Source organism: Myxocyprinus asiaticus, chromosome 14 (genome assembly GCF_019703515.2).
Source record: "Myxocyprinus asiaticus isolate MX2 ecotype Aquarium Trade chromosome 14, UBuf_Myxa_2, whole genome shotgun sequence".
NCBI classification, from domain to species: Eukaryota; Metazoa; Chordata; class Actinopteri; order Cypriniformes; family Catostomidae; genus Myxocyprinus; species Myxocyprinus asiaticus.
In genome coordinates this window covers 14,617,004-14,633,467 of record NC_059357.1, presented here as the reverse complement: position 1 = coordinate 14,633,467, position 16,464 = coordinate 14,617,004, and the positions used below count along the sequence as shown (strand labels likewise).

The 16,464-nt window shown below is 38.5% G+C and overlaps 1 protein-coding gene across 1 annotated transcript; it reads right to left on the bottom strand.

Moving 5' to 3' along the window:
* Nucleotides 1-797: 797 nt before the first annotated feature.
* Nucleotides 798-7,746, bottom strand: LOC127451777 (GTPase HRas-like). Its single transcript, XM_051716714.1, has 5 exons — nucleotides 7,448-7,746; nucleotides 6,897-7,012; nucleotides 6,504-6,682; nucleotides 5,834-5,993; nucleotides 798-2,267 (listed from the first exon to the last, which is right to left on the bottom strand). The coding sequence occupies exons 2-5, from the start codon at nucleotides 7,005-7,007 to the stop codon at nucleotides 2,154-2,156; spliced, it is 564 nt and encodes a 187-aa protein (XP_051572674.1). The 5' UTR covers nucleotides 7,008-7,012; nucleotides 7,448-7,746; the 3' UTR covers nucleotides 798-2,153.
* Between the last annotated feature and the right edge of the window lie 8,718 nt (nucleotides 7,747-16,464).

The window sequence follows — 16,464 nt, the reverse complement described above, 5'->3', positions numbered from 1 at the left end:
TAGGAAGCAGATGTATCATTTAAAATTTACAGTTTGATAGTTTCGACTACTGCAAAAGGTCTGGTTTACATATACATTTTATCAGTGTCTGTTCCCTGGGAATCAAACCCACAATGCTGGCATTGCTAGTGCCATGCTCTTAAAGGGAGAGTTCACCCAAAAAATTAAAATTTTCTCATTTACTCACCCTCATGCTATCCTAGATGTATTTGACTTCTGCAGAACATAAACAAAGATTTTAGAAGAATATCTCAGCTCTGTAGGTCCATACAATGCAAGTGAATGGTGGCCAGAACTTTGAAGGTCCAAAAAGCACTGAAAGTCAGCATAAAAGTAATCCATAAAACTCCGGTGGTTAAATCTGTCTTCAGGTGTGGGTGAGAAACATCAATATTTAAGTTATTTTTTATTTTTTATTTTTTTACTGTAAATGCTCCTCCTTGCCCAATTGGTGGCAATATGCACAAAGAATGTGAATCTCCAAAAAGAAAGTGAAAGTGGATATTTATAGTGAAAAAGTATATCATATCGCTTCTGAAGACATGGATTTAACCACTGGAGTCATATGGATTACTTTTATGCAGCCTTTCAGTGCTTTTTGGACATTCAAAGTTCTGGTCACCATTCACTTGTGTCGTATGGCCCTACAGAGCCGAGATATTCTTCTAAAAATCTTCATGTGTTCAGAAGAAAGTCAGTCATACACATCTGGGATGGCATGAGGATGAGAATTTTCCTTTTTTGGGTGAACTATCCCTTTGACATCTAAGGGATAAGAAGTGACGAAATGACGGTCCTCAAGCCAAAAGTCTCTTTATTCACAAAACATAGAACTACAGTTTTATCATCACTGTGGCAAAATGAATGCATCAATGAGGAGTTTTGTCAAATGTCTCTCTCTTCCCCAAAGTTAAGAATGTCTCATCACAGGTGGAAACAGCTGGCATTTTATATAATACATCATAATAAATGTAACGATAATGCCAAATAATGCTTGTACCTGTAACTAAAATGTATAAACTGTTACAAAATACAGGATTTTAACATGAAATACTGCAGGTCAAAAAATGTAAAGCTAGGCTTTATATAAATTTATCTAGAAGGGTTTTATGATAAAGGACCACAAGGCCCAGAACGCAAGCAATGACAATAGAATCATGGGGAAAGTCAGTCAAATGTACTTTCAGTGTGGATTTTGAAATACTTCCCAAAGTACAGAAGGTGAAATCTACACAAACCCCTTTTTGATGGCAAAATTACAACTGCTTTGTTTAGCAAGTACTAAAAATCTTGGTGAACATTTGCAGTGTATATATCTCACACTGCATGATGTGGTTACACTTCTTAAGGTCTACACAATAACATAATATGTTAGGTGTTTAGAATGTGGTGACTGTTTGCTCTGATGTGCTTTTCCACAACCTACTCAAGGATTCAGAAATGTTAGGGGACTTTTTAGCTTCCTTAATCCCCGACCTTCACAAACTGAAATATGTGGTCACTCTCTCAGCAGCTGCGCTGATTAGCGCACACATTTTGCTCATTTGCATGAGCTGAGGCTCCTCCCCCAAATAAACAATGGAGAAAAAAATCTTTAACCTTACGCAATGAAGTTTGAGGAGATAAGACATAACGAGGCATACCTACAAACAGCAAACCATTACCAACTTAAAGACATCCCTTCACCACTATCATCAATCGATTATAAACTCAAGGTCAATGTTCCTTGCTGCTGTGGTTATAAAAATATGGCTATAACACACAAATATAAGGTCCTTTTAGCACAGAAGAGAGCAGCAAAGTTGACAAGACCAATCCGGACTAATTTATTCAACCAAATATTAAGCTACACATGGCAAAGCCCTGGATAATGTGATGTCAGTGTGGCAACATAAGACTACAGACAATTCCACAGTCACATGATTCTCAATGAGGTTTAGAATCAAAAGATCAGCCACTCTGCAATATCTCATACACACATAAACAAACACATACAGCCAGTTGGGTTCCTAGTCCTCAAAGGCTGGTGGCATGAGAGAAGGAACAGTAAAAAAAAAAAAAGGAAACGTGTGATGCTATAGTAGTGTATGTGTGTGTGACATTGTGTGCATTGCTATCACAGGGGTGCAGTGTGGGCCTGTTTGTGTGCATTGCTATAAAAGAGTGCAGCGTCTTTGTGTATGCTTTTTGCTCTTCTTATTGCTACGGTTTGTCTCCTTGTATCTTCGGATCTCCCGGACAAGAGAGTAAAATGCCTCCTCCACTCCCTGCAAAGAAGAGAGTTTTATATACAATACAGAGGTTATCTATGCGCATGTATATACAAAATGCTGATTTTACATACAAAAATCTCTGGTGCAACACTCATGTGAGCTGCCTACCTAGACAGCACCAAGCATCATGGGCATGCCCCATTTATAATGATGATTATAAATATATTTCATTAGATACCTAAAGAATTGATTTAAAAATAGACTAGTGAGGCACTTCCAATTAAAGTTAATGGGGTCAATTTTTGGAGGATTAAAAGGCAGAAATATGAAGCTTATAATTTTATAAAAGCACAAATTAATTCTTCTGTTAAAACTAATTTATTATTTGAGCTGTAAAGTTGTTTAAATCGTAATTGTTACAGTCATTTTAGATCATCATGGCAACAAAGTTATAGCCAATTTTACAACGTTACACAGAAAAGGTTAGTAAGCGCTTTTACCACACTAAAATCATGTTAACACACATAAACTATGTTTCCATCCAAGGGTTCTTTTGCGACAAAAGGTGTAGCGCATCAAAAAGTTTACTGATATAGCTGATAGAAGCAAATTTATCGCTAAAATTTCACAAGTGTCGACATAATCTTTTTCCATTTAACTCTAGTAAATAAACTATGTCAATACTTCAAATGTTACGAAAAACTGGTTTGGAAACACTTTGTCGAGAAAATTGGCATTAATGCAAAAATGTTATGTCACATGACAGAATTTACCCCAATCGTTAGCCTGTGTTAATCATGACGACAAGGTATACATCCTTGAAAGCCAGTTTGTTGTACGTGAAGCTTTACTCACACAATTATGGATTGGCCTTAACGGCATACCTGCACAGATCCGATGCTGTAAACATATCTGTGTCATGACACTTCCAGGAGTGCCAACACAAATATCTCTCATGCACCTATCATCAACAAGTGCTCGGAGAACAAATGAATGGCCACTCTTTGTGATTAATTTAATCGTGGTAGCCATCTGTTTATTTAAAAAAAAGTTGCTTTTCCACACCATTCAAAATAATAGACGGCAGTCATGGAATTAACCAACAATACAAAAGCATACAATTTCTGTGGAAAAATATATTTTAAATTAAAATTAAATACACAAAAAACTTTTTAGGAGAAAAACTTCAGTGTGCTTTTTTGGAAAACTAACAGCCCAATTCTATAAAATTATTGCTTAGCTTACTTTTGAAAAAATGCAGGCAAAATTCCCTGTATTAAATTAAATAAATTACCAAAAGAAAAAGCATTAAATAAAAATTTTTTAAAAAATTACCAAACTAAAAAACAATATTGTTAGGCCTATTCACCGATCAGCCACAACATCAAAACCACCAGCCTAATATTGTGTAGGTCCCCCTCGTGCCGCCAAAACAGCACCAACCCGCGTCTCAGAATAGCATTCTGAGATACTATTCTTCTCACCACAATTGTACAGAGTGGTTATCTGAGTTACCGTAGACTTTGTCAGTTCAAACCAGTCTGGACATTCTCTGTTGACCTCTCTCATCAACAAGTCATTTCCGTCCACAGAACTGCCGCTCACTGGATGTTTTCTGTTTTTGGCACCATTCTGAGTAAATTCTAGAGACTGTTGTGCGTGAAAATCCCAGGAGATCAGCAGTTACAGAAATACTCAAACCAGCCCATCTGGCACTAACAACATCTGGCGCAACATCAGGACCAATATTACAGTCCTATCAGAAGGGCAACAGCTCCCTTTTGATTGCAATACCTCGTCTTCTGATTTGCATTTATTTGTGAAATTAAAATGACAGTAAGCTGGCTAATTTCAATTAATTGTCTCAATACTCTCCCCATTTTACCAAAACGAAGAAATTAGGGACATCTGGGAGGCAAACGGTACACATTTAGCGATATACACACATTTCTGTATGGAAATGGCTTAAGGGTAGATTTCTTTTGCGATAAACCAAAACGTATGCGACAAAGTGTTTAAGCGTGACGTCAAGACTCACCATTTTTATCGATAAAAGGCCATTTGAATGGAAACAAAGACGGCAACTTTTGCAAAAATGTTATAGGCATTTTCACTTTGACGATAACAAAAAAGAAGTGGATGGAAACTAGGTTATTGTTTACATCTTGCTATACTTCTGAAACCGAGTATTTTAACGTTTACGGATTGGCCCCCATTCACTTCCACTGTGCCTCACTGTAACCCAGATTTTTTTATTTTTTTTTAAAGAAAAGGAGGGGCAAGTCAAAATACATTTTTGTGGTAATCAATATTATGCCACAAATGCTGTTGATTGAGCTTAACTTGTATCGAATCTGGAATATTCCTTTAATATCAATCTCTATTGGAATCAATTCTAATAGTCAAATGTTGCAATATTTGTGGTACATGGAGTTGCTCCCTAGGGAGCGTTCCATTTTAGTTAGGACGCTGCCTTTGAAGACAGCTGCCTATGTAGGCAGTTTGCTGTCTTCTGCCTGCATATGCAATATGTGCAATGATTCTATGTAGACAGCAAGGCAGCTCACTAAGACTTTGGAGCAAAATATGTCACCTGTACATGTTCTTCATTCAAACCTAAAATGATTGCTTCTACATTTTCAGATTTTTAACAACTACTCATCCCAGACAAGTAGTTTGAAGGGAAAGTTCACCCATCAATGAAAACTCTGTCATCATTTACTCACCCTAATGTTGTTTCAAACCATTTTGACATTCTTTCATCTGTGGAACACTAAAGGAGATCAATCTCCATCCACTGTCATAGTATGGAAAAAAACAAACATACTGCCTAAAGGCCGATTTATACTTCTGCGTCAAACCTACGCCATAATGTAACAAAATGTAACAACGTGTGTGTCGACGCAGACCACAACAGTTGTGACTGGTCCACTTTGTTACCAGAGACCCCCCCCCAGCATGAAAAGAAATTATCTGAGGTAGCAACGCATTTTCTCCAAGATGAATTTATCTATAGATCGTATGTATCCACTGATCAGTGACCGTGTCATATTGTATTTGGATTAATTTCATTTTTTGTGAGCATCTGCTGTTTTTATTTTCTGTTTATTTAATGAACAAGCGAAAATGCGACAAAAGACAAATCTGTTTACAATTTAACAACTCTGTGCTTTTTTCCTCTGGTCTTTAACTCTCTCTCTCTCTCTCTCTCTCTCTCTCATATATATATCTATATATGGTATGTGAGTGAAACAATACTTGTCATATTCTAATCCAGAACTTTCCGATCTGTATGATGTTTTGACCATAACTTTGACAGTATGGTGTCCACTAAATAATCACATTTCATAAGTTATAAAAACAGAACACTTCTAATTTCTCCCAATACAATAGCATTTTGGTCGAGAACTCACAAAATGATGCAGCCACACCAACGCAGAACTACAAATGCAAACCACCTGCAGCATAGTTTTGAAGCAGAAGTATATACCGGCCCTAACATTTTGTCTTCCATGGAAGAAAGAAACTCAGACGAGTTCAGAACAATTTGAGGATGATAAAATGATGACAAAATGTTCCTTTTTGGGTGAACTGTCCCTTTAAAGTTTGTCTCCGCCCACCTGTCGTGTCTTGGCAGATGTTTCGACGAATGGGACTCCATAACTTCTGGCGAGCTCCTGAGCTTGACGTGTCTCTACAGTTCGAGAGGCCAAGTCACTTTTATTCCCCACCAGCACCATTGGTACATTGTCGCTGTCTTTGACACGGTTTATTTGCTCCCTACATAAACACAAAAACACAACATGGTTAATTTTTGCAAGCAGACTGTGACTTATTTTGGAAGCAGATTGCTTACATTTGTGAAATTCTACTTGGCCTTTTCCCAATTCCACATTGATTTCCTTATTCAGCAACCTTTCAGTAAAAGTCAAATGTCACAAAAAAGGAAGTTGATACATTGTACACAGTGACGTTATCCTGCTAAGTCAGCTTCTCTGATGCGACTTTTTTGTATCAATGGTTGTCTGGCCATTTTTTCCATTTGATCATATTCCGAGTATGTTCAGGAAGTAAAAAGGCTGTATTTGCACTTAGTCCTTTGACACCTGCCCAACCCATCTGTGTTGAACAGTGTGTTTCCACATATCACACAAACAATCTACGTTCTAAAAATCCCTAATATAATGCAAGAACATGAATGTAGAATTGCTTTCAGCAAGACCATTTGGTCTTCATGATAGAAGCCAATAAAGTGGATCTCAACTGGTTCACATTTGATTGTCTGTGTACCTGTAGAGATGTACGTCCTCAAAGGACTTGACGTTGTTGATGGCAAATACACACAGGAAACCCTCTCCTGTCCTCATATACTGGTCTCTCATGGCACTGTACTCCTCCTGACCTGCGGTGTCCAAGATGTCCAGCAAACACGTCTCCCCGTCAATCACAACCTGCTTTCTGTACGAGTCCTGCATCGAATATATATAGTATTAAATAAACGTGAGACCAACATTCACAGAGAGTTTACAGTCTATTTATCTACCGGTAATGTACATATTCATCCATTTAACACGATGATCAACAACACTGAAGTCACACTGAATGGAAGTCAAGCCTATTATTTACATTCTTGACAATATGTTGATTCTAATGAAAAAGATTTTAAAGCAGATGAACTCATACCTCAATAGTGGGGTCATACTCGTCTACAAAGTGGTTTTGAATGAGCTGGATGGTCAGTGCACTCTTCCCAACGCCACCAGCCCCAACTACTACCAGCTTGTATTCTGTCATCCTGACTGTGTGAGAGAGAGAGGAGGTGGTGAAGGTGGAAGATGATTTGAGACACAAAGTTGTAGTCTGACTGGATGTAACCAGGAGTAACCTGGACAGTTTCTCTTTGAACAGGGAAAGTGTGAATCTTTAATGAGACTCCATAACAACTCTGACTGACAAATAAAATACGGTACTGTTAATAACCGGAAAAGAAGTGTGAACATGTACATACCACATAAGATGGAAAATTGAGATGTTTGGCTTGCGACAACCAGTCAATATTACAATCAATCACATTCAAAGACATGTAAGACTGAGACTGAAGATAAACTTTCCAAAACTCTGTCCCAATTTATTTAGCCGGTCAGGAGCAAACTGAAACAACAACAGCTTTAACGTATATCTAAACTACTATCAACAGGTAAGTTGTTGTTAATCGGGTCATGTATGTATTTTACCTCGTATGTGGTCGTTAAATCGGTTCCGCTCGCTCAAACGAAGCGCTTCGATGTGAATTAGTATTGAATGAAGTCCAAGGATTAGCCGCTGAGCCACATTACGATCGATCAGACCAACTAAACTCTCTCGTAAACAGGCTGAATTTTCTCGAACTAATGAAACCTCATCCGTAAAGAAACAAAAGGCTTTGTCTTTTAGATATGTTTCTCTCAGAAATTCAAAAATGACGATAACCCAAATTAATCCGCCGTAGAGGCATTAGCTACTCTCGGCTAGGACTCTCCCAGATTCACTGTGGGCGAGGACGGGGTGGGATCACAAGATGAGATGGCCAATGGGGTTTAGCCAATCCTTGGGGTTTTTAAATCCTATTGGGCTAGAGATAAACGGAAGTTATAATAAACCAATGGGAGTGTAATGCCTCTTTCCAATTTCTCTTCAAAGTTCTGCCTCCTGAATATGGACCAATCAACTTCGTTTTAAATGTTAAAAGGACAACATATCCACCCTGTCAATTTTTATGCTTTATTATCAACGAATAGTGCATTCAACACATAATTGTATCACGAATAATAACAGTTCCCTTTCGAAATGGTACACTTGACATTGCGTCAGGAAGCTGACGCTATGGGGAGTGTCCTTCTACACGACCTAGTTGAAACCTTTCTAAAATACCTTAGGCCAGCACATCCGGGAACTGTGTTGGCTTGCAACACGTCCCCGCCCCTTTTGGGGGGAAAACAAATGACACTCGCCATAGACTTTAATGTAAAATAGCAATACAAAATCAAAACAAAACCACCGGAATTAAATTAGTTTATCCATCTTTTTCCTGGGGGTCTTACTGGGGAAACGAATGTGGGTGGGACTTCCGCCAAATGTTGTTCTATAGCACTCCCCAGCTCTGGCTGCAATCATTTTAGACTCTGTTTACAGATGGTAATAAGACGAGTTTCGGATGATCCGATCACATATGGTCAGTGCTAATATAGTTGTAAACGGGTTGCAAAATGTTTTGTGATTGGATCACAAAACACATAATGAGGTAGTCAAAAATCACAGTGCATTTGAAGTTTAAAACGTAGTCCTGATGCGTCCCGTACGGCAGCGAAGCACTACCTCTCACCGGTCAATCACCCACCAAACAAAAGTTTAAACTTACGTGCAGATTTAAAAGGAAATAACCATCCGATCGGAAAAGTTTAGGGAAAAATTACATACTAAAGGACTTCACAGCTCTTCCTCAGTGTGTCTGTCTGAGATCAACATGCAGGGTGACAAGATTACAAGCACACACATCTGAAGCTGAACTAACACAGGTACTCCACTGAAACAACCAATATTTTGCTCAAAATTTTGCATTTGTGTTTAGATTAAATCTCAACTGCATCTGGGAGTTTTGTTCGGGCATTCTTTGTCTTTATGACTTTGTTGCAATTTATTATCGTTTAGTAACACACTTGTATAGTGTGTCCTACCCGGACATCTATTTTTATCTCATTGAGTCTCCAGGTAAGCAAATTACCAGTGAAATATTTTACTTCTCAGTCCTGCTCTACAAAGATGTTTACCTGTCATGCAGGCTATGCTGATTTCATAATCTGGACCCTGCGGCAAAGCACCATCTTCCGTGTCCCACAAAATTAGCAGGTTCTGGGCAAGGCATATACAGTTGAAGTCAGAAGTTTACATACACTTAGGTTTTTAACCACTCCACAGATTTAATATTAGCAAACTATAGTTTTGGCAAGTCATTTAGGACATCTACTTTGTGCATGACACAAGTAATTTTCCAAAAATTGTTTACAGACAGATTGTTTCACTTTTAATTGACTATGGCTGTGTCTCATTTGGAAGGCTGCGTCCTCCGGAGGTCACATTTGTCGGCCGCATACGTCACTGAAGCTGTCTCGTTTCAGAAAAGCGAGTAGGGCACTTCGAATGCAGCCTTTAAATGCGACCTTCTTTCACGGGAATTCGGAGGATGCATGAGGTGTATCCTTCGTGGGCACTCACAAGTTCAATCCACAATTCTTTGCTTCAACGGAAATGTCTAAAAAAAATGATGCCAATTTGTCTGTAAATATGATGTTCAAACGCAAGGAATGTTAATTCCCAAGTTGAAGTACCTCATTAGATGGGTGCAGAGTATATAATATGTGTAATTATATTAATATATAATTAAAATAAAGTATTAGACTAAAACTACACCTGTAAAATCTATTTTCTTTTCTCTTTACATCATTATAACTCTCCTAAAATGTATCTCATACATTCCCTTCTAAAGGGACTTTGTTCCCTTCTCACTCAAAGCACTGGCACTTGTTAAAGAGTGGTGTGCTGTCATAGCAACCATGTTACCTTCCGTTTCCGTTTGTCCTACGAAGGCCATCTCTTTAAACAAGACTTGTTTAAAGGAGGATGCTCGGTATACCGCAGCCTTCAAAGGACGTGTCCTACCTAGCATGCAGCCTTCCAAACGAGACACAGCCTATATCACAATTCCAGATAATCAGGTGTTTACATACACTAAGTTAACTGTGCCTTTAAGCAGCTTGGAAAATTCCTGAAAATGATGGCAAGCCTTTAGACAATTAGACAATTAGCTTCTGATAGGAGGTGTACTGAATTGGAGGTTTACCTGTGGATGTATTTTAAGGCCTACCTTCAAACAATTAATATGACAATCACAAAAATAATTTCAATATTGAGGTATATTATGATACCTGCCAAAGTATCCAAAATCAAGTGTTGAATAATCCACTTGATGTTCAGCACCCAAAACACAAATGATTTAACCTCAAACACATCACATCTCATTTTGAGAGAAATTAGTCAACAGAACTGCAGACCATAGTATCATAATTTTACTACAATGTGATCCCATTGAAAGACTATAAATGATATCAGAGTTATTGCCATCCCCAAGCTAGATGACAGATAATTAAAACGACTTGTATCACAATTAATTTGTTGTGTTTTCAGGAGATGAAAGCAGAATCTACAGAGAGTGCAAGGAGAGCAGTGCTCTAAGGAAGATTCAGGTAGATAAGGGACATGGTATATGAACTAAGAAGTCACTGTTTTAAGTAAATATGTTACAATTTATGCCTAGAAGTATATAGTTTACAGGCTAGCTTGTGCAGGTTAAGCAATGCAAATGGCATAACAGATATGAATATCAGAATACCAAAATAAAACTAAAGATAACATTTTCACTGCAAAGTGCACAAAATAAAATTTTGAATCTGATGAAGTGCTCTTCCAAAACGCAGAGTTTTATTTATTTATTTATTTATTTGCACTCTGCAGTGAAAATTAAGTTCTGTCTTGAACTTATCCTTGAAGCAGTATGATTTTGATACGTGGCCCATCCTGCATATTGAATCTGTATTCTATGAAAGAGTGTGCAGTATTTTTTAAAGGGTGGGAATCCTGAGGAGAAAGTTTAGTTTTATTTGTTTGAACTTCATTTTTGTCTAACCATCAGCTCCCTTACTCTGTATGTGCCTTTATGATTTCTCATCCCCAACCCTGTCGTTGAACACAACACTTGATGAACTATTGACAAAGGCAGCGCAAACATGTAAAATTTTGTTAACTGTTGCCTCCTCTTTGCTTTCCATTTCATCCCGCAGAGATTTCACAACCTGTACAGGAATTGGGCCGTCCAGGATGTGAAACCTGTTCTTCAAGGCGCCAATCACACGCTGTATGAGAAAAAGCACATCAATAAAATCCTCCACTTGTTTGTGAAATTATTAGAACTAGGGCTGGGTAAAAAAAATCCATACTATAGTAGAAGAAGATACTAGCACTTGTGGATAATATCCTTCAATGTATCTTTAATGCATGGGCAGCAGACAGAGCCACAGAATAAGACTGTGTGCTGAAACACATCTGTTCGGACCATTTGGCTTTATTTTTTTTCTCAATGTTATAGTTTTCCTACATTGCTTGAAAATGTAAAACATGAACTAGAGCCTTGATTGCTGAAATGCATAGAAACCTTTTTCATTTATTGTAACTTTTGTTAAGATCCTGGAAAAGGGATTCATCACCCACAGCAGTGCCTTAGAATCTTAAAAGATGGGTTCTTCTTGTACTTGTGGCTCTCGTGTTAAATTTATTCAAGAAATTAATTACCGCAATAATAAAGTCTAGGACATTTATTATAGTTTGTTTATGTTGCCAAATAAACCCAGAATATTGCACTTTTTCTGAAATGTTGTCGGCCCCTTATTGTTCGTGAACATTTCAATGTGGAGAAAAGGGACCTATATATGCTCAGTATACAATGAATAGGATATCTACAATCATAAAATACTTGTTTGAATGCAAGTGAAATTGTATTCTTGTGATACATTTACCAATATATATCCGAACGTTGGATTTCACCCTGGATTCTTCAACGGCTGGACACACCGGAGCATCAAAGAGAGTGGCTTTTTCCACGTCACGCATCTCTGTGAGGGTCAGCCAGATGTGACGATCCAAAACCACCAGATTACACACTGACTTACCAATGGCCTGTGCAGTAACTTTCGTGACTTGCAGCGCTAAGTCCATAGCGGTGCGAAGCTCTTTGAACGTTTCCTGATCGTAGCCTTCCTCATCTGTCTGTTTGAGGAACTTGGCTTGAAACACTTGAAGCACAGCAATCACATGGAGTGCCGAACCAGCTTGGCCCGCCGCTGAGTATGCTTTTTCAGCCAGTGTGGACGTAAGTCGACACGGTTTGTAAGGATGAACGGAGCGTGACTTCCACGCCCTGTTACTTACCGGGCAGAGATGTGCTGCTACCACCTCTTCGAAAGGGCAGGGGCAGGTTTACAATTTCTGAGGCCCCAAGCAACCGACCAACAAGGGGCCCCATTTTGAAAATTTGTGTTTAAAAAATTACATATAATTGATTTTAAATCATAATTTTAAATTCATCCTATCAGCCATTGTAGCCAAGTACATTCAAAATGTTTAATGAAATAAAAATCTAGTTAACTATAATGAATTTTCGACAGGTAAAAAAGCAATATTTACGTACATATGTTTTTACAAAAAATGTTTTGTGTGTGTGTGTGTGTGTGTGAACAGGGTGTGCAAAAACCTACTACTTCACCCAGTAACATTTTGGAATTTAGTTGGTATTTATTAATATTATAACCCATCAATTACAGTATTTATTATTGTCCAATTTGTCATTATAACATGATACAGTATTATTATTATTACTTTGAGGATTTATACATTAGTATTATATTCCTGTCTTATTTACTTTTCTTTCTCATGGATCTTATATTCTGACGCTGCAGTGGATTGTTCACCATGTTGAAAAAGGCTGTATTTTTTGTCAGCATCGTAGGCAACATTCATAACAGTAACAGTAAACACACAAGCATGGCGGCCCCTCTGTACACTAGAGAAGGGGAAAACAAACATTGCCGTTTATCAACCACTGAAACTTTGCTTGGTGCAGAACAGTCTGGAATAATGTTAAACATTGTCACAGTCACCTCTTTGCAACCTGAACGTTAAATCTTTGTGACACATTCAATAGATGCAGTGCAACGAATGAAACAGAACACAAGTGTCTCGACATTAGTTTTTGAAACCTGAAGTTCTTATTAACTTCAAACAGTGTCTAAAAATGTGCTGGTGGAATTTTCAGGTGGAAAGTGGTGACCACTGATGCTTCCAACACAGGCTGGGGGGTGGTGTGTGATGGACACGCCAAGGAGCGATGCCTGGCGAATGGAGACTTCATCCTAAGCCTGTCCTCAGGGAAATATTCTGCAAAGCGGAGATTGATCTATTTGCCTCCGTAGAGAACGCCCACTGTCCCCTCTGGCACTCCAAGTCCCAAGCTCCGTTAGCAGTGGATGCAATGGCTCACAAATGGCCTGTGAAACGCAAATATGCATTTCCCCCAGTGTGCCTCCTTGACTCTGTCATATGCAAAGTCTGAGAGGACAAGGAAACGATTCTATTGGTTGCGCCGATGTGGCCCTATCAGTCCTGGTTTCCGGAAATTATAGAGATGCTGGACGGCCCTCCATAGGAAATACCGCTGAGGAGGGATCTCTCTCTCAAGCGCAGGGCACAATCTGGTATCCCCAGCCCAAGCTGTGGAACCTGCATGTGTGACCCCTGAACGGAACGTGCTAAACGTGACTCAGTCGATTATGAACACCATTTTTCAGGCTAGAGCACCATCTACCAGATGCCTTTATGCACTGAAATGGAATGTGTTCACTAATTGGTGCTTTTCACATGGCAAAAACCCAATGAACTGCCCCATATCTGAAATTCTCACATTTCTTCAAGAGCGATTGGACACAGGGCTCACTCCGTCAACGCTCAAAGTCTACGTGGTGACTGTATCCGCATATCACGCACCTGAAGCCAGCATCTCTATAGGCAAACATGACTTCATCATAAAGTCCCTTAGGGGAGCAAGCGGCTAAACCCCCCTCACCCGAGTACGGTTCGGACTTGGGACCTATCTTGGTCCTAAATGCACTCGCGGGCCCCCTTCGAGCCTCTGAACTATGTTGAATTGCGTGTGCTTTCTCTTAAAATTGCATTACTGCTGGCTACGGCCTCAGTAAAACGGTCTGGGATTTGCAAGCACTGTCAGTCGACAGTTCACCATTGTCAAACCCAGAAAGGCTATGTGCCTAAGGTTTTCAGAGCTCAGGTGGTTCACCTTCAAGCCTTTTTCCCTCCTCCATTTAATTTGGACAAGGAGAAGTCCTTGCATTTGTTATGCCCTGTGCGAGCGCTACACACATATGTTGAATGCACCCGCCAGTTCAGACTGTCTGACCAGCTCTTTGTGTGCTATGGAGGATGCATGAAAGAAATGTCCGTCTCCAAGCAAAGACTTTCTCACTGGATCGTTGACACGATCGCCTTGGCTTACGAGTCACAGGGTGAGAATTGCCCAATTGGTGTTAAAGCACATTTAACTAGAGGCATGGCCTCTTCATGGGAATGGACGAATGGTTTGTCCTTACAGGACATACTGTATGTTTTGCAGCAGGATGATATTCTCAAAACACTTCGCTAGGTTTTACAGCTTAGACGTAACATCTCTCATCGCAAGTCCTCTCTGTCTAGAGCGCTTGCTGTTTTGTTGGCTAAACTATACTTTGCCCCTCTTCTAAGTACGGACTCTCTATCATTTCACACAACCGCCTGTATTCAGACCATTGTATTCCCCCAAAAAAGTCACAAGCACTTTTATATATATAAAACTTCCTTCCCGACTGGGATCGTGAAGGGGTTAATTTAAACTATATGACTATAGTTAATATATCCATTCTGAGTGTTCCCCTCCTGGCCTACAATGAGGGACATTCACTTGCATCATACTCATTTCGGTCACCGTCCCGTGGGACTGCGGCGTCATGTTTCCTCTCTGGAAGGTTATGTCTTGTAGTGCGGCATGATGAGACTCTGTTCCCCATAGCATCAGCTTCCTGATGCAATGTCAAGTATACTGAGTTGTAAGGGAACATCTCGGTTACGTATGTAACCTTGGTTCCCTGAGACGAGGGGAACGAGACATTGCGTAAGCTGGCCGCACTACAGACTCAGAGTTCTTTGAGGTGCGAGCGATGCGCTCTTTTCCCTTAGTCAGATAATTCTGAGGAATGGTATCTGCGCAACCACTTTAATACCGGACAGCTTCGTACCTAAAAGGGCGGGACTTAAACACCATAGCTAATTTTAGAACTGCCGTTTTTGTAGAAAGGTTTCAACTAGGTCCTATAGAAGGACACTCCCCATTGCATCAGCTTCCTGACACAATATCTCGTTCCCCTTGTCTCAGGGAACCGAGGTTACATATGTAACAGAGACGGTCTCACATACACTACATTATACAAAGCTAGTAGCAAAAGAAGGTAAAAAAAGGCTGACAAGATAGAAAAAAGGAAAAGGGTGCATGACTATCAGTTATAAATATTATTATGCTGGGGTACATGAGCACCACTGAACCCCCTATCGATAAGTTTGTATGTTTTAAATTATCTGTGAAAGTTTTACTGACTAATTTTAAGCCAGCTATATAACTGTGCCATCAATTCTTCTTATTTTCTCTCTATTTAAATAGCTCACATGGTTTCCATTTTCTTTCTTTTTTCTTTTGCTTTTTTGAGAATATGCAATTCAATTGATGTAATCAAAATGTTTTACATTTAATTTTACATTGATATATTGTAATACATTTCTTTGGTTGATGTGAAATTTCAAGCAGTGACACCAATGTCTTGAAGTATGACATGCACACTATTTTTCTATCGTTACTATTTATATTGATTATATTTGCTTTATATTGATTATATTTCATTTATTTTATTTATTTATCTTTATTATTTATATTTGTATAATCTTCATAGATGCAGTTTTAGTATTATGTAGTGCAGTTAGTTTGCAGATAGTATTGCTTGTGATAATGTCACACCCCAGGACCATTTAAACAAACTTTTTTTTAAAGCAAAAAGAATACAAATAATAAAATAAAAAAATGTTGACTAGTTATAGTACCACAAATATATCCCTTATGCATTCAAATTTTACTCTGCAAACTTGATGTTGGGGGAAAAAAAGGTTCATGGACTTTTTGTCAGCTACCTTTTTTATTTTTTATTTCTATTATAATTTAATTATTTTATATATAATATATTTGTATATAATTACAAATTATATATACATATAATTTGTAAATATCTAATAATACCTTGAGTGCCTATTCTAGAGCACCAAATATTTTATTATGACAGGCAGAAAGAATATATAGCCTATTCAGCCGTGGTTTGTATTAATTCATTATAATTTAGGTGTAATTTAATTAATGTTTATGCATATAACTGTGTAACAAGGGATTTCATTAAAAAGTTAACGGACAGTGAAAGGGTTAACTTAGTCCATTGAAATCAGCTTTTATTTTAGTTTGAGTTTACTCAATTTAACCACTAGATGTCCCTGTCAATGCGACAAAACTGCATAAGATTCG

Excerpts from the sequence above, each read along its gene's own strand:
- LOC127451777 (XM_051716714.1), bottom strand. The coding sequence starts at position 7,007 with ATGACAGAATACAAGCTGGTAGTAGTTGGGGCTGGTGGCGTTGGGAAG. Across the intron at positions 6,683-6,896 it reads AGTATGACCCCACTATTGAG|GACTCGTACAGAAAGCAGGT; the intron begins GTATGAGTTCAT and ends TATTCGATGCAG. Across the intron at positions 5,994-6,503 it reads GAGGACGTACATCTCTACAG|GGAGCAAATAAACCGTGTCA; the intron begins GTACACAGACAA and ends GTGTTTATGTAG.